The following is a 21873-nucleotide window of genomic DNA, read 5'->3' on the forward strand; positions in this document are numbered from 1 at the left end:
AATACGACACGCAGCGTCTGCTCATAAAGATGTGCGACTTAAAGCAGGTGTCTGTGTTGGAACAATTGGCTCGAGTGTTGCCCTAGTGTTGGGAAAGGCTGCGTAAAAACTTTTAATTGCGTACCTTCCATGATACCAACGGCGTGAATCAAGGGAATTGAGCAGCTATCGTTGTTGTTGTAGCGATAAGGACACTCCCCGAAGGCCTTGGGGAGTGTTATCGATGTTGATGGTTCGCCGGATGCAGATCCGGTACGTTCCGGCACCAAGCCCGACCATCTCGGGAATTATTTGTTATGGCCACCTTGTTATGCGACCTTCTAGGCCATACCGCCCTCCCACCCCCTAGATCCATGAGGAGTTCGGGGTCGCCAGAGCCTCGGCTGTTGATAAAACAGGATTCGCCACGGATAGGTGAGGTTGACAATTGGGTTGGAGAAGCTATATATTACGCTGGCAACCCCTTGAATCTATTTGGTATTTTAGTCGCCTCTTTTGACACGCATACCTACCGCGGGTATATTCTAACCCCCCAACCCGTTGGGGGTCAGGTATTATGTAAATGCATATAGAATCGGTTTCTCTTGGTCATTAAAATTATGATAACGGTCCTTGCTTCACAAAAACTATCAACAAAACAAGCCATAGCAAAAACATATTTCTAAAATATTTGTGCCACTTTGTTATATACTAAACAAGCAGGGGATCGCTAATCTTGCTTAGACGATTTTATGAATAAAATATTTTTACCACTTTTAAATTTCTAGCTAAATATCAATGCGATTGAACGACTTAAAACTAAATAAATTTCTTTCATTACAGAGAATATAGTGCCAACGAGTTACAACTCCATTTCCAAGTATAACACCTACAATTCTAGTGATGAACGGCCAACGATTGATAGTCTTCTTAGCGAAATGGATAATGCCTCAAACTATGCCGTACCCAATGGGTAAATATTTGATTTGAAAAAATGCATACATAAATTTTGAATAAAAACTATCGTCTTCTACCTGATTTAGCAACCTCACTAAGTCACCAACTCCTGGCCGTCATGTTAGTATTACCGTACGCGAGACGAAAACTGAGACGCTTGGGGCGGATGGACCAGGTTAGCAAAAGATCCTTGATATTTTGTATATATGGACATATATAAATATTTATTTTTTATGTTTAACATAATTTTTAGTTGGTCTTGTTGATAAGGAAATCGTACAACATAAAGAGACATATTTGTCAAACCAGGCGTCGCCGGCTGGTTATGCATCGTCTGCCACAAAAGAGTTGGATGATTTAATGGCTTCACTGTCTGATTTTAAGGTAAGAAGATATCTAATTTCAGTTCGCAGAAAATATTTTTCAGGGTATTTTATATTTGTTTCTCGGAGTAACCGAGATACGATATTGATACATTATAAAAACTCGCGAAATTTAAAGAGCAATTGTGTGTGTCAAATCTCTCTGTTGGTCGCTTTAACCAATAAATTCGCTATAAATTAATACTGACTTGGCCGAAACCTCTTCATCCATTCGCTTAACATGGACTAGAGTCCATAAACCTTACCATACACGTATAAGGAACTCTTAAAGCAAAGTCAGAGTTTTAGAACTTAAACTAGAATATGGTCGTGTTGATTAGATCATCTTTATCTCGTACTAACAGCATTACCAAGTTTTCAACAAAGGGTGTACGTATACAGGAAATGCTTGGATATGTTTATCTACATACATTTGTCTTCGTAAGATGTTCTTTTTATTGCCCAATGGATTTTATGGACATAACTTCGTTCCTTTTTTAAAAGTGCCTTACCCCATTCATCTAACAGGAACATTCCCTTATTTGTCTAGGAGCCAGGATGCATTAGGCAGTTGTCTTTTTGGATGTCCATAAGGATGCATTCCGTGGTGCGTCATATGAAGACTTACCGTGGCATTTCTGAGCAGTGTTCTGGCAGTGGCGCATAGCACATGAGTAGCTGGTCAACTCCTTCACATGTCGTCAACTCCGTTTATCTTTACCACAAACGCTGCCAGCTAACGACTTGACAATTTTGTTGCGGCTCTGTACTTTAGATAGAATATTCTTGGGTGGCGTAATGACATCGTCGTAGATGTCCAAGAGTTCCGTCAACTGTCAAGTTTCACGTAGTAAATAGAGCTTTATAGATCTGTAGATGTGGTCTGTGATAATGCCAAATCACGCGAAGCGAAACAACTTGAATGACCACCCAAAAATATGACACTCGCATGATTTTAGCCACTCTATTTAGAACTTAATGAATTCGGCTGATCGTTCGGCTGATCCAGAAGTTGTGGCCAAATGGTATTCTTCTTCTTGTAGCAGTTCTTCGTCCCATCCATTATGTTCTATTACTGATCGATATCCTCTAACGGGAGTACTAGGAAACTTAGTGCTCAGTAGGGTTGGCCCAAGAGACGCGTGGGTGTTGGAGGCGTTGGTTTCACATTGAAATTGAAAAATAATTATTGAAGACGCATGGCACTCTTCAATGTACCGACGTTTCTTTCGCGACCCGCGCCAGTCCAAACATTTTTTAGCCGTTAATCGACGTGTAAATGATAAGCTTCTCTTTGATGCCAAATTTCCCACGTTATCTTGGGGATACATTATCTCATGTGGCGTGTGGTTTGGCTGTCGGTTTATAGTGGTCCAAGTTTATGTTGACAGCTCGAAAAGAGCGCACTTCCAGCAACCTGGAGGAGCAACATGTGATCATGACCTGATAGATTCGATTCCATATTTTTCGACAAGACAATTTGAAAATCGTTTTATCGTACAGCCTGCTACTACAGGACATTTACATATTTTAAGACTTATTTTTCGGCTGTAAGATCAAATAACCCTTCTTTGTCCATTTTAGTATTAAACTACTTATAGCATCAATATTTGGTTGTTGTTGTTGTTGTATTAACGATAAAGACACTCCCTGAAGGCTTTGGGTAGTTTTATCGATGTTGATGGTCCTTTGCCGGATATAGATCCGGTACGTTCCGGTAAGAAAGCACCATTAAGGTACTAGCCCGACCATCTCGGGAACGATTTATATGACGACATTAAACCTTCTAGGCCATACCGCCCTTCCCACCCCCTAGTTCCATGACGAACTTGGTTTCATCGTTATTTTGAGGTGTGGGGACATAACACCTATGCGGCACATGCCCTTATTTACAAAGCCACTTAAGCATGCGTCGCAAAAGAATTGTCCTGCCCTGTTTGATTTTAGCACAATTTTCCGAAGGTGAGTCACATCGACCGATATCGCTGTTTTCGCCAGTAGCGAAGACGTTGGAAGCCGTCCTGCACTTTTATTTTAATGCGAATCTTCGCTTAGCCACTCATCACCGTGGCTTTCGAATAATGCATAGACCTACAACCGCGCTAAACGCTATAAAAATCAGATAAATTAAAGACTAAACCATCCCCTTTATAGGACGGCGCTCGCGGCCTTTGACAAAAGCTTTTGACACAACCCGCTAAGGAAATCTTTTTTCAAATTTAAAAAAACATTTTTTATACATTTTTGATATTGCGTTGCCCAGGTCTTGAAACCAGATCCACGGCGGCAGCATACATCCTGTTTGGAATTAAAGTGTGCTTTGCACAATCCACAAGGAGGCTGATCTGGTAAACCGCGCCATATTCCGCGAAACCACCCTGCTTAAATTTGCATACAAGGTTCTATCCAGCGTATTGGAAAAAAGACTGAAAGTCAAAATCAGCAAACTCCTTGGACGTTGATGTGTGGATCTTCTTCTATTTGGGCACAAGTATTAGCGTCAGCCTAGAAATCTATGTTTGACCACAAGTGCTCCTTAGGAAATCCACTCTGGACCAACAAAAGCCGTGCACTATAAGCCTCTCAATATAACTGTTGTTATTGTTGTTGTAGCAGTGCTTCGCCAAATTCAATAGGTGCGACCACCGACAATTTATTTATTGGAATATTTTACGAAACAGTAAGTAAGACCAACTTGTCCGCTTGAGCGAGAATATGCAACTCATCTTTATTCATACAAAATGGTAGATATACAGTCAGTAGAAAAGGTTTGAGACAATTCACCATAGAAAAGAAACAGAGGTGCTTTTCATCGTACTTATATTAATGTTTTTAAAACACTCCTTTTCATTAATATATGTATATAATTTATAAAATCTTTAAGTAATTTCATTTCAAGTCCAAGTTATTTTGTACATTTTTTATGATTTACTTTACAAAGGTTTTTGGTAAATACATCCGTTACCATACTTTAGTGGAACAATATTTCAATTCAATTATTTTATTCTTATAACATTCTCTTATATGATGGTATCTAACATCTATGTTTCCTTCTATTATGGTAAATAGGATTTTTAACCAGATTCATTGCCCTTAGATTATCTCTGTAAATATCAATAGTATCAAGTTTTAACTGTAAATTTATGTCATTAAAAAGTTTTTGAAAATATATATCTTCTTTTGCCGCTGCTGCAAGGGCCATGTATCGGCCTCTGTGCTGGTTAGTGCAACAGATGTTTGCTTTTTGCATTCCCATGAAAACACTGCACCGGCTAAGAAGAAAACGTAGCCCGTAAACGATTTTCTGTCCGAGGGGTCTTCAGCCCAATCTGTGTCCACATAACCTTTGATTGGTTTACTAGTTTTCACGTATTTCAGCTTAACATTGGATGTTGCATGTAGGTACCGTAGTATGTGTTTAGCCGCTGTCATGTGTTCTTTATGAGGATTTGCATTTCTCTGTGGCAACTTGCAAACAGAGTGAAGAATATCTGGTCGTGACAAAATTGCTATGTAATTAGAGAACCGATGATAGACTGGTACTCGGTAGTGTTAACGCTTTCACACTTATCACTGCTGCAGTTTACTTGGTAACTGACCTCTAATGGTGTAGCAACCGGCCGGCATTCACTCATACCAAACTCCTTCAAAATGTTGTTTATATGCTGCTTCTGCCCCAAATATATCGTACCAGTTTCGTTTTCCCGCTCGATCTCAAGTCCCAAAAAATTATGCACTGGACCTTTATCGATTATCTGAAAAACATTTCTAATAGTTTCTTTAGTTTCGTTTGACTCACCAAGGTTCGAACAAGCTATCAGCAAATCGTCGACGTAAACTGCGATAATATTTGTACTAAATTTGGATGCCTTGCTGTATAAGCATGGTTCACTCTCACATGCTTTGTAACCCATATTTTTTAGAACTGAGTCCGATTTCTCATTCCAGATACGCCCTGATTGTTTAAGGCCATAAATGGATTTTTTCAGTTTAAGTACTCTTCCTGTCTCATCGTTAAATGCCTCTGGTTGGGCCATATATACGTTTTCATGCAAGTCACCATTGAGGTACGCTGCCGACACATCTATTTGGTGAACGTGAAGTTGATATTCCGCTGCTATCGACAATACCATCCTTATAGCTGCGTAACGCACGACTGGTGAATACGTTTCTGTGTAGTTCACACCAAACTTTTGGCTACATCCCTTGGCAACCAACCGGGCTTTGAAACATTCAAGTTCACCACATTCGTTCTTCTTTAACGAAAATACCCATTTGCATCCGATTACTGTCTGCCCATGCGGAAGATCAACCACCTCCCACGTATTATTTCGTACCAGCGCCTCGTACTCCTCTTGCATCGCCGTTTTCCATTCACCCGCCTCGTTGCTTGACACTGCCTCACATACTGTCATTGGTATATTAACATCTGATTTTCGTAATAAGCTCACTGTATGGTTCTGCTTTCTCAGCCTACTCTCTATACCTTCTCTCAAGGTATACCGACCTGGTTCAAAATTATCAGAGTTCCCCTTTGTCCCTCGGAAACTTATTCATTGGTGATTCAAATGTATCGGATTCTACTTCTTTTGTTTCTGTATCACTGCTGACCGTTTTTACACTTTCAGTTTTGTTTAAATCTACTGGGACAAGCTTCATTACCTCATCAGCGCTGTTACTCAAAATCTCTTCTTCTACGTTAATAACTTCTTTTTGCTCAATATTTTCAATAAAATATACGTCTCGGGTGAATATTACGTTGCGTTTGATCTTGTCATAAAGACGATATGCTTTTGCGTTTTCTGAGTATCCCACCATTGTATACTCTTTCCCCCTTGCTACGGAATTTCTTGGTTTGCGTTTTGTTGAGAGCTATGGCAGTAGATCCAAAAATTCTAAAGCAACTAACGTCGAGTTTCTTGCCCATCCAAACTTCGTATGGCGTTGTATTCAACAATGCTTTTGTAGGTAATCGGTTTCTTAAGTAAGCTGCACATGCAATGGCTTCTGCCCAAAAACTTTCATCCATAGCTGCACTTACCAACATTGTTCTAGCCATTTTCTACCAAAGTTCGATTAAACCGCTCCGCAACGCCGTTTTGTTGCGGAGTGTAGGGGACCGTCAATTGCCTTTTGATCCCATTACTTTTAAGATATTTGTCAATTCAATATTCACATATTCCGCCCCATTATCGCTTCTTAATGTTTTTAATTTTCTCTATGTGAGGACCTCATGGACCAGCCAGTTCAACCTAACCGAACCTAACCTAACCTTCACCAAAAAGTTTTATTTAATTTTAAAGCACGCGTTATTTCACTTCTGTAAATTGTACTACTTAGCGCGTCATCAACAAATCACAGTTTGACAACAGATTATGCAATGAAGAACAATAACTATAAGAAATGATAATTACTGTTATATACTGTGGACATTTTAAAAACAAACTGCATTCAAATTTCGAAAAAAAAAAAAAAAAAATGACTTGAAAATGTTTGCTTTTTCGCGTCTAAACCATACAAACATGCCACTGTGCGCCCTGCCATCTATTTGATCCGGCAGCATCTCATCACTGCTGTCTGCTTGTCAATGAGGATGCCACAGATCATGGTGGGTATCAAAATCGCCCTGAATAATGCAATTTTCACGGGGGACCGCTGATATCAGGGCAATATCCACTGGCGCAGCTGGTGTCAGAAGGAATATATGTAGATGTTAATGATTTCGAAATTTGTATCGTCTGACGGGACAGATATGCCTTGACGCTCCAGGACACTGTCTTTTCGGCCGATGTACGGTGGGGTATTTGATCAGCTGGCCAAAGTCGATTTTTCAAAATATCAATTTTTTTTAATATACTCCCTGGCGTTCCTAGATGTCCACTGAATAGCATACATACCCCAAGACCCATCTGCAACGTCAAGGGAGCTAACCGCGCACATCTAAAGTTGTAAAAAGCAATATACCCTTCTAACCTAAATACCCCAGCGGGTTAGGGGATCAGAATATACCCGCGGTAGGTATGCCTGTCGTAAGAGGCGACTAAAATACCAGATTCAAGGAGCTGTGTAGCGCAACCCTTCAGGTTGCCAGCGCTATATATAGCTTCTGCAAACCCAATTGTCAACCTCACCTATCCGCGGCGAATCCTGTTTCACTAACAGACGAGGCTCTGGCGACTCAAGCTCCTCAAGGAACTTGGCGGTGGGGAGGGGGGAATGGCCTGAAGGGTTAATGTGGCCACATAAATCGTTCCCGAGATGGTCGGGCTAGCACCTTAATGGTGCTGTGGTACCGGAGCGTACCGGATCTGTATCCGGCAAAGGACCATCACATCGATAACACTCCCCAAAGCCTTCGGGGAGCAACCTTATCGCTACAACAACAACAACAACAACAACCCAAATACTTGTTCACTTGTTTAGCCTTAATCAAATGTAGTTACATTTTCTTTTAGGACAGGTACATAAATGTGTTTTTAATTAATATTTTAGGTTTTTTATACCGCGTGTTTTAACTGAGTTATTCTACTTGTAATACTACTACTTTTCAATATTAAATTTTTTAAAAACCTTGCAAACGGAAAGATATATCTTTTTTTCATGCCATATCATGCCAGTAATTTTTTGGCAATACATAAGCTTGTTTTTTCTTCAAAGTTTAATAACAAAAACGGCTGCGCATACCCGCGATTTTTTGAGTGGTGATCAATTTTGTAAGAGACTGATACCCCTTTTGGCAAAAGGTGGCAACCTTGTGAAAACATCCTCAGTGGCAACACCTAGGTGAAAAGTCTTAAAATGTAATACTATATCGAGGTACCAAATTTGATTCAAATCGGTTAAGCCGGTTCCGAGATGGTGGTGGATATACAAAGAAATATAAAAAAGAAGGTGAGGTGGCAGCCCTAAGTGGCAACCCTACTTAAAAGTATCAATAGAAATGCGGAGTAAAATACCTTTCGTTTGGTACCCATATTGACATACATATCTCATGTAATCCCAAAAAAATGACCTCGGGTCCCTCCGAAACCGGGGGCTCGATCGATAGTAATTCTGCGCGGAACATCGGGAATTTACTGTCAAATATTTCCTTTCATAACAATGAAGTGAGACAACTACATTTTTAACAGAAATAACTGCTGTTTTAGTTTTGGCCAGCTAGATTGATCAAATACCCCACCGTGCGATGTCGGGATCTAATAGATTATATTGCATTGAGTGATGGGTAAAAATGCCAGTTCGCCTCCATTTTCTCTCGCATAATCTTTTCTATATGTGTTGTACCCTAAACAGGTCTGCAAAGCTAATGCGTATGTTGTACCGTGTCGGATAGTCGACTATCACCGTGATCTTCCCACTCAACCCATTGCAGCTTAACTGCAGTAGTCTGAAGTGCAGCCGAGAAGACGTCGTCTCTCTGAGGGCAAGAACCGGTTGAACGGGTATACGGTATTCTTGGATGTGTGGTGTGGCAGCACTTCGCGACTGCCGTCGCTGAGCCTAGAACATCTGTGAAAATAGGACCGTGTAAGGCAGGAACTGCATTGGGCAGATGTCGTAAGCATGAATATTCTGTACTGACAAACGGTGCACGGTGATACGGACTAAGAGTGTGTTTCCTGACCTAATCGCGTAATAGTACCGGAAAGTGCGGGCGAAGGGTTGGGTTGGAGCGGCCATGTGAGCTGAAGGCGCCGTATGCCGCGAGCAACAGCGGGTACTTGTTGTAGCTTGCTGAACATGGGAGCAGTTAAAAGGTAGTTGGGGGATGGAGGGGGCGCCAGACGCAGACGACGAGGCGCCCTTGGGCGTGAATAGCAAGGTGCCACAAAAGGGTTGTAAAAGTGACGAGGTCAACGTATGTTGGGGTCTATACCCAGAACACCCCGTGCGATGCAACCATCCGTTTCACGTGTCGCACTGGCATGAGAATGGACGGTGTCGAGAAGAGAAGAGATGACTCTTGGACTGTTTGAATGATGAGTGAGTTGAGCTTCACGCAGTTTTGAAGATAGTTCAACGAATAAAAGCTCCATGGCGTCGCTGTCTATGTCTTCTTATTTGAATGGATGGAGATGGTGCGATCTAGAAATAAATCCAATCGACACAAGTGAAGGAAACCTTGATCTCCGTTGACGCATCCAATTGGCATCAGTTAATTAATAGCTTGGGCGATAAATAGCCAACGAAAAAAAAAATATTCTATAAAGATCTGCTTCAGATACAGAATAATATAGACACATACATATGTAAATATGTAGATGTATTTTTTAAAATATACATACTTATCTATTAGTAGCTTGAAGAGGCAAAAAATAATTTGATGAGTTTATTTGAAATCATCTTAATAATTCAATGCCATGGACAACACTGTACAATGTACAAAGTATATATGTATGTATGTGCGTGGATATAAATATGTAAATAAAATTTATAAAACCCAGCAAAAATATATGCGAACTGTAATAAAATTATACAGGAGCAGCAAAAAACTGTACTTTGTTCTACAAAGCATTTACAATATTGTTTGGAAAAATCAAATAATGGCCGTTTTACATTTAACAAATTGAAAAAACCGATTTTAAGGCAGTTATTCACTTGGGGAATTTAAATTTCGTTATTCCAAAAGAACAACGCTTTCAAATTTTTTTTATTCCACGTGAGGAATGTTAAAAGTCCGAAATAAAAAGGAATAGTGACTAAAAAAATTTATTTATTTCCAGTTGTACATGTATGCATGAGACATCGATATTTGAGGCATGCATAAAGCACGTTTATTTCTTTTTATTTCTCTCAGGGAGCATGCATACTCTATAACACCCTTTGTAATACTTCTGTATGCATATGGTTGTATTAATTCCGAATGCATACAAAAGCACTAAAAACATGTATATATCAATACGTAAGTTTCATACATACGAAAGCACGATCCCTGCATTGATCAATAGGAATTTTTTATACATACGTAATTACAAAAGCAATCATGTGATGAGAGATGACGCAACTTGAAGCCATAAACTTGGTTTATATAGATGATTAATATACGTACAATTCTTACGGTAACCCATCCATCTTGCAAATTGTCTTTACAACAGTTCAATGACGGCAAAGCATCCTGTGCCAAACGGTCGGCGGTTGTCATTAATCCTCGATATATTCCAAGTTTATTGCTCCAAGTTGCCCAATCTCTCATCAGTTATTCATATCCCGGGGTTCTTTTTGAAAAAAGGGATAGTTTCAAGTACATACATTTCGTAAATACCAATAAAATTTTCAAGGCAATAAAGAATAAAACCGTTTAAAAATCTAAGAGCCCTTAGTTATTGTGACGAATATTAGGATCACTAGGCTAGTTAATAATCACGCAACAACAATAACATGAAGCAGCCACTCTTATGTACATGTACACATTAAAGCTAGCCACACTTATGTACAAGGCAACGAAGAGATACCTCACACACACAGATATAGTCATCAGCCGGAGTTTTTACTCACACATATATGTAGCTCAATTACCAAGCAGGAGATACAGCAGTTCTAGAAGGCGAAACGTCTAGGCCTTAGTAGAAATATGCGGACGCAGCAACAGAGAGTATAAAAGCAGCGCAAGCTGAGGAATCAGTAATCAGTTTGATTTAAACACGCTATCAAGTTGCGAAGTGAAGTATAATTGTACTACTCCCAAAGTAGTCTAATAAAGACCATTTTGCAATACAGAATATTGGAGTGATTTATTCGACAGTTTAGCGATTCGAACGATAGCAGAAGGTTTCAAATAAGCGGAATTTCCCAAAATTCGTTACATTATATACGTGTAGACAAAATACAGAAAAGTGTATTTTTACAAACAAACGATCATTAATACAGCATTCATTTTTCATGCATTCATACATTTTCCAATCGGATACCAATAAATTGTTCATCCTTTTTCGCTAATACAGCAGGCATACTATTTGTTTGAGTAAATATAATTCCAATTCAAAAATTCTGAATCTCACATACTTTTTCATGCATATAGCATGCATAAAATTTATTTCAACTGGGTTATTCCAAAATAAGGAATAAATGCTGCAATTCAAAAGTGTTATTTCATGAATGCGAATGCAAATAACAAAAAAACAGCAAATGAATAACAGTTGGCCGGTGTCGAAACTCATAAAGTCTTGCACATGTTTAAAAATAACTAAACTTAAACATTATCAAAACTCTTATTTAATCCGACCTCGAGCTCAAGAAAACTAAAAACTATAGCTAAAGAAAAAGTTCAAGTATTAAACATCTTTTATTGACTTCGAAACAATAAGCGGGACTGACAAGATTTTAGATTCCAAATTGAATTCAATTTAGCACATATAAAACTTGTTCTTCTGGTTTTCGGGTGCGATTACCTTTCTTCAAGGATATTACTAAGAAGCCATTGTAGGTAGGCAACAGGGGCCTCAAAAATGTGAACAAAAAGTTGCACAGAAAGGAATAGCACAGGGCTAAATGATAAACACTCATAACATCATATCATCAAAATATATTACTAACTGAATCCTTTTCGATGAATAAAATTAGGCTGTGTAATGAATCTTTTAAAATTTTGATAAATGTTAAGCTAGTAACTGCGCGGCAAATGCAAAAATAAAAGAAATAAAAAAATCAGTTAGTAAGGCTTGCGTGAACATGAGTGTACATTTTCTTAGATGATGCAAATGCAAGGCACGGTTACCTCAACAGAGATTTATTTTATGCCGACTCCGAACGGCATCCGCAAGGCAGATGAATTTTCACTGAGAAGCTTTTGATGGCAGAAATACACCCGGAGTGTTTTCCTAATCACTGTCGGGTGGCGGCCCTGCTTAGAAAAACTTTTTTCTAAGTTGTCGATGTTGTTTTGCCCATGGCTTGATCCCAGGATCTTCGGTGTAGAAGGCGGAGCACGCTACCACCACATCACGGCGGTAGATGATACAAAATTTTTTTGGGTAATTTTGTATGTTTGTACAATTTAGCTAACCCGCTTTGTTGCCATGCATGCATCTGCATTAGTGTAACAGCCCTAAAAGGGTCAAAGTGCTCATATCAAATACTTCTTGACATGGTATGGGTAGTATCTTAGTGGTGCTAGTTAACGAATCGTACCTGATACAAATCCAGGAAGGGGCGATAAACATCTATACCAAAACTTTCTGAGAGTGTCTTTATCGCTACAGGTAAAAGAAGAAGATGGATAAGTCTATAGGCAACATCCGGTCGCAAAAATGCTGGGCCAGAAAAATAATTTTGCATGTAAATGCAAACACCAAAGATTTGAGCCAGATAAATTCAGATAGAGTCTGGTTCAATTTGTAAGTCAGATAGTTGTTAATTTCTTGTCTTTAGTTTGGCAGCCCTGCCTTTAATAAACCAACTTCTTCAAAAATAGATGTCGCTGCGTGGCCTTTAGCCGCTATAAATTAAAAGAATTAGAGAATGATGTTAGGTATCAACTTGAGAACTATAAATTTCTCTAATGGTTGAGAAATAGTTTTCGATGTTTATTTAGGAATTGGGTTGGACCATTGCACATAGCAATTGAAGAGATGTTTGTGTTATTTGGGAACCCACCTCATGCCGGACATACGTACGTGTGCCAGGGGTTTCTGCATCATAAGAGAACGACCAAGAATTTTTGTATTTTCCCCTTGTAAGCCAAAGTTGAAGTTTTTTTTATTAGAAAGTATGTATTTTTTCTTATTATTATTCAGATCCCTTACAAAAGTTCGTTCCAAATGCGGTTTGCATGCACCAATTGAAACGATCAAGGCTTTTTTGGGCATTCCTTCAAGGGTCCAAGAAATGCTCAAGAAATACTTCCAGGCTTAAATTTATATTTACAGCACTCATCTCGGAAGCAATTTTATAAAGAAAATGAATAATAAATTAGGAAAGTACATATGTATTTACAAATAAACATTTTTTTCCAGTTTGCCTTACAAGAGAACAATTATTAAAAAATTTCTTGCGCGTTTTCTTCTGATATGAATACCGCGCTCTGGTAAAAGCTACAGTCATTACCTTTTTGTCCACCAATAGTAAATTCTTTTTTAATTTATAGAAAATTCACAGAATTTCCCAAGTTTTCTTATTTCTTAAACACTGCATCTGCACCTCCTACGTATGTATTGTTTTTTTTTTTTTAATACATACATATATATTAGGGTGGTCCTTATACGGGTCCAAAATTTTTTGTTTTGTTTGTTTGACACGTCACCATCTCCATTGGTTCTCTATCCTGAAAAACAATTTCAGTATTTTTTTTTTTCAATTTGTTTGAAGAATATTTAGAGGTTGCTACCAAGGCTTGAATTTTAATTGGTTATTGCCATCTCTAGTAACTTACCACGAATTTTATGTCCCAAAATAACTGAGATAATCTTTAAAGTCATACGCAGAACTTTTGGAAAACATACATGAAAAATGTATTCGTCCGTTTTTTTTTTCAGTTTTATGCGTTCAATAAATTAGTGTTGGGCATGAACCTTAAATTAAAATGTTTAAAAGATCCACATACGTATGTAACTTAAAATATTATATTATCATGAGAGAATTTCAATTTTTTTTAATGAATTTGGTGTAACTGACTGGGGGGCATTTCCATAATTTCCACGGTAAAGGATCGTGCGCCAAGATGAACATATTGTACCTGATTTTTCTACATATTTGTTATAGAATTCAAAAGTTGTTTTAATTTATTCCTACTATTTGTATATTTTAGAGGACATAAAATACATATTTACATGCTAATAATTATCTAGATTACAAGGTTAGCTTCAAGCATAAATTTTAAGCCGTTCATCGGTTTGAACACTTTTTAAAGCTTTTTCGAGCTAAATTCGAAACCTCTCAATTTACAACTTTGTTTTTAATTTTATTCAGTTTTAATTACAAACGTGTTGATCAATAAGTCTAAAATCTCAAAATTGTTTTAAAACAAAACCAAAAAACATCAGGACGAACAACGGGACAGATGTTTCGAAACAGCAACAAAAACCAAAAAGCATTCAAAAATTTAATAGCAGAAATTCATAGACTTCTGGGTTTAAAACACAACCCATAAGTTTAAACTTGTGGCTGAAAATTTAATTAAAAACCTAACTTATTGAAGGTGCTTCAAGTCAAAGATTCGTTTTCGAAATGTTTTGATATGCATATAAGGTGTTATTATATGTTTTGTTACATATTTGAAAGCACAGTGGCTAGAGAAACCTTACCACCGTAAACTAGGTCTTTCTTGCTAGTGTAAACTTCTCTTTTTTAAAATTGAAACCCAGCTCTGCTAACCCTTTTTCACGAAGACCGGTTTAAACTAAGTTTTGAACGAAAATGGGTTTGTTATATAACTAAGTAAATCAAAAAAGTTTCAGATTTAGGCTCAAACTTTTAACAGTGAATGGACAAGAAAAACTCTTATATAAAAATAATGTATAACAAAGATATGCTGAAAAAAAAGTTGATAATTATGTTTGAAAATTTCAAATGAAATGCAAGCTTACGTATTTCTTAATAAAAATATGTGGAAAATATGTTAAAAGGTCACCTGACGAATATGAATTCACTTTGAAAATGTGAATTAATAACACTAAAACACTTCCAGATAAAGAACATAAATAAATAGGCTCAGTTATTGGTTTTCGCATTCACTATTTTTATACTCAGAGTGCTTTGCACACAGAGTATACTAACTTTGATTGGGTAACGGTTGGTTGTACAGGTATAAATGAATCGAGATAGATATAGACTTCCATATATCAAAATCATCAGTATCGAAAAAAAATTTGATTGAGCCATGTCCGTCCGTCCGTCAGTCCGTTAACACGATAACTTCAGTATATATTCAGATATCTTCACCAAATTTGGTACACGAGCTTATCTGAATAGATTGGTATTGAGAATGAGCGAAATCGGATGATAACCACTCCCACTTTTTATATATATAACATTTTGGAAAACACAAAAAACCTGATTATTTAGTAAATAATACACCTAGAATGTTGAAATTTGTCGTGTGGACTCATACCGAGACTCTTGATAAAAATTTGAAAACAAATTTTTAAATGGGCGTGGCACCGCCCACTTGTGATAAAATCAATTTTACAAATATTATAAATCATAAATCAAAAATCGTTAAACCTATCGTAACAAAATTCGGTAGAGGGGTTGCCTTTACTATAAGGAATGCTTCGAAGAAAAATTAACGAACACGCCCACTTTTATGTAAAAGATTTTTAAAAGGATCGTAGACGAATAAAATAAGCTATAGCTTTGCAAAAAAGAGCTTTGTATCAATGGTATTTCATTTCCCAAGTGCATTTATAGCAATAAACAGGAAAAACTTCAAATTAAAAAAAATGGGCGTGGTACCGCCCCGTATTTCATTTACCAAGTGCATTTATAACAATAAATAGGAAAAACTTCAAAATTTAAAAAATGGGCGTGGCACCGCCCCTTTTATGACTAAGCAATTTTCTGTTTCGGGAGCCATACCTCGAAGAAAAATTAATATATCGTAATGAAATGTGTACACATATTTTCCTTATAGCAGAAAATATTTCTAGTAAAAATGGACGAGATCGGCTAAAGATCACGCCCACTTTTATATGAAAGATTTTTAAAAGGGTCGTAGACGAAAATAATAAGCTACGACTTAGCAAAAAATTGTTTTGAATTAATGATATTTCACTTATCAAGTTTTATTGTAAGAGGAATGGGGAGACATTGTTTTAAACGGACGGTGCCACGTTTTATGTAGAAAAGTAATTTATCTGAAATGAAATGTACAATTGAAGCTCACGCTGAGTATATAATGTTCGGTTACACCCGAACTTGTTAATTTTTTTTGCGTAGTCCGCATCAGCAAGTCAGCCTTTTGATTTCGCTAGAAGCAGTAAGCACTCACTATGTAATATAAGAGGTGAGGAAATAGTGTCTTACTGAACTATCTTTATTTGAATTCTATTTCATTGTAAAAAATTATCAATAACAACATAACAGAGCCCATAAGACGAAAGAGTGTTATTACAATGATTTTTCAAAAAGTTTGACCTTCGGTAGCGACCTCTGAAAACCTTAAAAAAATATACGCTCTCAGTATTATTGAGTAAAGACTGATTTTTCGGGATACTCCGTGCATTTGTTACAAATCGCAAAATAAGGACCACCATATAATCTATATATGACAGTTTAAACGTTTTACTTCCAAAAAATACCTCAGTCTCGTTGCGTTTTTGTTACTGATTCTGCGACGTTTTCTAGTTCGCATTTTCCGCAAAACTTTCGCTCTCTTCTCTTCCCTTATTTTTATCCCAAATAGTTTTTATTTTTCGTATATTCAAGTGCCTCACCCTCTTCCTCTCTTATTTAGCTGATTTTTGCAGCCGCCACTGTCGCTTATTAGCTTATAATGAAAATTCTGACAACAAATAATGCCAAAAATATAAACAATATTGCACACGGCCACCATCAACAACTAGCCAACCGAACAACCCAGTCAACTTAGCAGCCGAAATCCACACAATTCAAATGCGAATTAACGCAAATGTGTTTCTACGACACAACATTTAAAATTAGTTTCCTTTTTACTGCGCTTTCAATTGGTCTATTTTAGTTCGTTATATTCGTTTTATATTATGTTATTATAGTACTTATCTAATTTCAGTTCATTTATGACAACCAAAAAGAAAAACATGAAGCAACGTTTCATTGTCATTGACTTGGAGGCGTGTGGAATTGATCGAGCGGGCGCAAAAACAAAACACACACATTACTTCCTACACATGGACGAAATGGCAGGCGTCAGAACCAAAATTCCGCCATATCAGTCCTTCACTCTTTTCCAATGCCTTCTTGTTGGCGGGCGTACAACTGTAACCGTCTCCTCCTTCCAAACAAATGTCGCACTTCTTTGTCCTCAAATAATTTTTATGATCGTGTAGATATGTTTAGTTTTGTATGCATTTGTACATATGTATGTATATGTGACATGGTCTTGCAGTTTGTTAGACTTCAGTTTAGTTTATTTTGAATGGCATTGTTTAGAAAATTGAATCTCAATTTATTATTATGAGTTTGTGTGCGTTCTGGGTTGTATCAGCTTTTTCCGCAAATTCACCTATATATCTGTTTTGAATTCTTCATCAGCGTGCAACTAATTCACTACCTGCTTCCGATCAGCTCAACGAAATTTCATTTTCAAAAACTTTTCTGAAAGGGATTTGTTTTTCAAACACACGCACACATATCCATGTATACATGCATACAGCCATAGCCGTGTATATTTTTGAAAATTATATTTTTGGCGTAACGTGTGCCACCACTCGGCTAAATAATTATGTTTTTTCTTATTGTTGTTGTGCTGAAAGAAAACAAGTGAACGTAATACAAATAATATTAAAGTGTATTTTTGCTGCTGAGATAATCAGCCAGTTCTTAAATGTAATACAAAAAATACATACACACATACATATATATGTACATGCATGGGCGTTTTGCGCTCATTTCCTTTAGAATTTGTTTCCGAGTTTTTCCCATTTTTGTCTATTGTTTGGATGCATCTGTGTTGGTAAATACATAAATGAAGTCAAATCTCGTGATCTTCAATCAAATTTTAGAGAAATTAAAACTGATTTAAAATGCTGCATAAAGAGGAAAAATGTGTAGAAATGTCAAAATCAATTTGGAGCATTTCTTTACGAGGGTTCCATACAAATTGTGTATTGTCCAGGCTTAAATTAGATTTTTTCCAGAAACAAATAACTTGATAAACATACATAAATATCATCCCACTTAGGAGGACTCTTGTGGCGATGAAGAAGCTCCCCGAAAATTTTGGGGAGTTTAATCGATGTTGATAATTTTTTTTGTCCCGGGTAATGATCCGATTTAAACAGCAATATATCGGCACTCTGATGTTTGGGAATGTACCTAGCCTTTTGTAGCAATATAGGAGTATTACATATATGTGATCCGGCATGTTTCTTAAGCTAGTACCATTAAGTCACTAGCCCACGCATCTCGGGAAAGATTTGCCCACGTTAATCCTTCTAGGTCACTCCACCCTCCTTCTGTACTGAACTTGGGATCGTCAAAGTGTCGCCTGCTAAACATGTATATGATACATTCATATTGGTAACAGGATTCGCCAAGCGTGGGTTTAGTTAAGAATTGAGTTGAAGAAGCAATAAATTGCGATGGGGTTGCGCGACGGTGCATTTAGGAGGATTATATTGAAATACAGCCTATGGAGGGATAGTGCCACTTATGTACATACAATGTCAACTTAGGAAAAACGGCGTGGAAAAAATCCCAATTCTCTCTATCTGCGAAACTGTAGATGCTTTATATGAGAAAGTGAGAGAGTGGGAAAGAGACATTTCGGGCTATAAAATCCGCGTCTGCTTATGAAATTCTCCTTGTTCGTTACGTTTCTTTTAATGCCCATTACGAACGCATCTCCTTCAAACTCATCTCCCTACTCTATACCTCTGTCATAATCTTTACTTCTCCCTCCAGCTGTAGCCAAAATTCCTAAATTTGAAGCTTTTGTTGAGTGTCTCGAAAGTTATAATTTTTTTTCTGAAAACGACTATAAATCTCAAAAGAACTTCAGAAGAAGTTATAGATTTTATCAAGGCCAAAATAATGGTAAATAAATTTACAGCCGGCCCTATTCATCCGGAAGTTTGTATTGTTTTTTTTTAGTTGTTTTAATGTTACTTCTCTTCCTCTGTTTTTTGCTTTTCTTGCGGTTTTTTGTTGGGTTTATTACACCCTGCATGTATCACCTTCTTCGCAAAATATGGGCGGACGAGTGTATGCCCGACGATTGGAATCTAAGTGTTCTTTGCCGAGTCCACAAGAACGGGGATACTGCAAACTGCACCAACTATCGCGGAATCAGCCTTCTTAATATCGCATACAAGGTCCTGTCAAGTGTATTGTGCGAAAGATTGAAGCCCACCGTGAATCAACTGATTGGACCTTATCCGTGCGGCTTCAGACCTGGTAAATCTAGCATCACCCAGATTTTCTCAATGCGCCAAATCTTGGAAAAAACCCGCGAAAAAAGAATCGACACACATCACCTCTTCGTCGATTTTAAAGTCGCCTTCGACAGCACTAAAAGGATATGCCTATATGCCGCTATAGTGTTAACTACTTTGTACTCTTTACTTTAATTTTTAAAATAATTTTAATTGAGTTTTCGTGTTAACTTAAAATTTTTAATAACTTCAAAAAAAGAAAATTCTAATTAGTTGGAAAATATTTAAACTCAAAAATAAACAAAAATAAATTTTATATTACAAACAAAAATAAAAGTTTTTTAAAATATCAACTTGAATGTTGATATAGCCGCTATGTCTGAATTTGGTCTCCCCGCAAAACTTATACGGCTGTGCAAAATGACGTTGAGCAACACCATCAGCTCTCCGAGCCGTTCGAAACTAAACGAGGTTTCAGACATGGTGACCCCCTATCGTGCGATTTCTTTAATTTGATGCTGGAGAAAATTACACTAGCTGCAGAACTTAACCGCTCTGGAATAATATTTATAAAAGCGTGCAATTACTGGCGTATGCTAATGACATTGATATCATCGGCCTAAACACCCGCGCCGTTAGTTCTGCTTACTCCAAACTGGAAAAAGAAGCGGTAAAGATGGGTTTGATAGGGAATGGGGACAAAACGAAGTACCTGCTGTCATCGAGTAAAGAGTCAGCGCAAATGCGCCTTGGCAACCATGCTACTGTTGGCAGCCATAATTTCGAAATAGTAAAAGACTTCGTTTATTTGCGAACCAGAATCAACACTAGCAACAACAGCAGCTCTGAAATACAGCGAAGAATCACTCTTGCCAATAAATGCTACTTTGGACTAGGTAGGCAATTGAAAAGTAAAGTCCTCTCTCGGCAAGTGAAATCCTAATTTTCAAAACAAGTCACTTATCGTACCCGTCCTGCTATATGTGGCAGAAGCATGGACCATGACAACAGCAGATGAAGCGGCTCTGGGAGTGTTCGAGAGAAAAGTTCTTCGAAAGATTTATGGACCTCTACGCGTTGGCGATGGCGAGTACCGAAGAAGATTTAACGATGAGCTGTACGAGCTATACGCAGACATCAACATAGTCCAGCGAATTAAAACGCAGCGGCTGCGCTGGCTAGGCCATGTTATGCGAATGAAAGATGACACTCCGGCAAAGAAAGTGTTTCTATCGGAACCCGCCTATGGAAGCAGAGGTAAAGGGCGGCCCCCACTCCGTTGGAAGAACCAGGTGGAAAACGATTTAAACTCCCTTGGTGTGACCAATTGGCACCGGTTGGAAGAGAGAAGGAGCGACCTTCGCGCCTTGTTGGACGGCCATAACCGTTTAAACGGTTAAGCGCCAATTAAGTAAGTAAGTAAGTTATTACGGCCTGACTTTTTCAACATCGTCGCTTCAAACAAAAATTAGCATATTTAAAACTACCATGGAAAACTAACACCGTTCGTTATACACGTGGAGACTAGGTATCACAGTTCGTCATATGCTTGGAAGACGTGTTGTTTCCAACGCAAATAAACGAACTGTACTAGTTTTCCACAGCTTATATATGTATTGTAACGAATTCTGCATATTCAGTATTGCAAAATAGTCTTTATTTAGACTACTTTGGGAGTAGTACTTCACAATTGTACTTCACAACTAATAGTGTGTTTAAATCAAACTGATTAGTTATTCCTCAGCTTGCGCTGCTTTTGTACTCTCTGTTGCCTCGTTCGCATATTTCTCCTATGGTCTAGAACTTTCACGAACATGGAACAGTTGTGTCGCATACTTGGCTATTTAGCTATATTCGTGTATATGTGTGAGTAACACCTTCTGCTCTTAGATGATGACTACATGTGTGTATGTGAGATATCTCTTCACTTCGAGCTGCTGGTTATGTTTGTGGAGTATTCTTCGTTGCCTTCTTCATAAGTGTGGCTGCTTGCTGTTTTTCTTATTGTGATTATTTACTAACAGCATAGTGATGTCAATATGTCGATATATATTACAAGATAGTTGATACGGTTTTTACAAATATTTTGACCACAGCGACATCTACTGGACATACTAACGAAATGAAATATACCTCAGGAATCAAGAAATAGAAAAAGTGCATGCTCATAACTTTTCTGTGAAGCTCATAATGTAAAATAATATTCTGAGATATCTCTCGTCTACATTTAGATTGATATCTTCGGAAGAGAGTAAGATAATAATAATAATAATAATCATATATAAATCCATTCCAAATTAATAAACTCTTCAACACTTTTCGTTTGATACCAATATCTTAAGAACTTATTCACGGTTTCCCTTGGCTAACATTTTGGTATCTGTCTCGAAAATTGGTTAAAAATCGAAATCGAAATTAAAGCTCTGGTCATTAATTTTAAAAATAAATACTCTGGCCGTTCTATTGACCGATTTCTCTAAGTAGCGGTATGATATATTTGTTTGATAATTTTGTTTTTTTTGTCGTCTTTTCATGTTTGCTTATAAGTTAATTATTGCGGGCTCATGACG

At 37.5% G+C, this 21873-nt stretch overlaps 1 protein-coding gene and 1 long non-coding RNA gene across 9 annotated transcripts in view; one reads left to right on the forward strand and one right to left on the reverse strand.

Annotated features, from left to right (window-relative positions):
• Positions 1-21873, forward strand: part of Pax (Paxillin) — a 155475-nt gene that overhangs the window by 108839 nt on the left and 24763 nt on the right. For all 6 annotated transcript variants that reach the window (XM_067765823.1, XM_067765821.1, XM_067765820.1 and 3 more), the window contains 3 exons: positions 823-952; positions 1023-1111; positions 1190-1320. In XM_067765823.1, coding sequence (XP_067621924.1) covers positions 823-952; positions 1023-1111; positions 1190-1320 — 350 coding nt within the window. The remainder of the gene's footprint in view (positions 1-822; positions 953-1022; positions 1112-1189; positions 1321-21873) is intronic.
• Positions 1-21873, reverse strand: part of LOC137239983 (uncharacterized) — a 34932-nt gene that overhangs the window by 8194 nt on the left and 4865 nt on the right. For 2 of the 3 annotated variants that reach the window (XR_010949573.1, XR_010949572.1), the window contains exon 3: positions 16312-17676. The exons of the other annotated variant lie outside the window; for it this stretch is intronic. This is a non-coding gene — a long non-coding RNA (uncharacterized lncRNA). Of the gene's footprint in view, positions 1-16311; positions 17677-21873 lie in introns of those variants that run through there. 3 annotated transcript variants of the gene reach the window in all.

Source organism: Eurosta solidaginis, chromosome 2 (assembly GCF_040869045.1).
Source record: "Eurosta solidaginis isolate ZX-2024a chromosome 2, ASM4086904v1, whole genome shotgun sequence".
In the NCBI taxonomy this organism is placed as follows: Eukaryota; Metazoa; Arthropoda; class Insecta; order Diptera; family Tephritidae; genus Eurosta; species Eurosta solidaginis.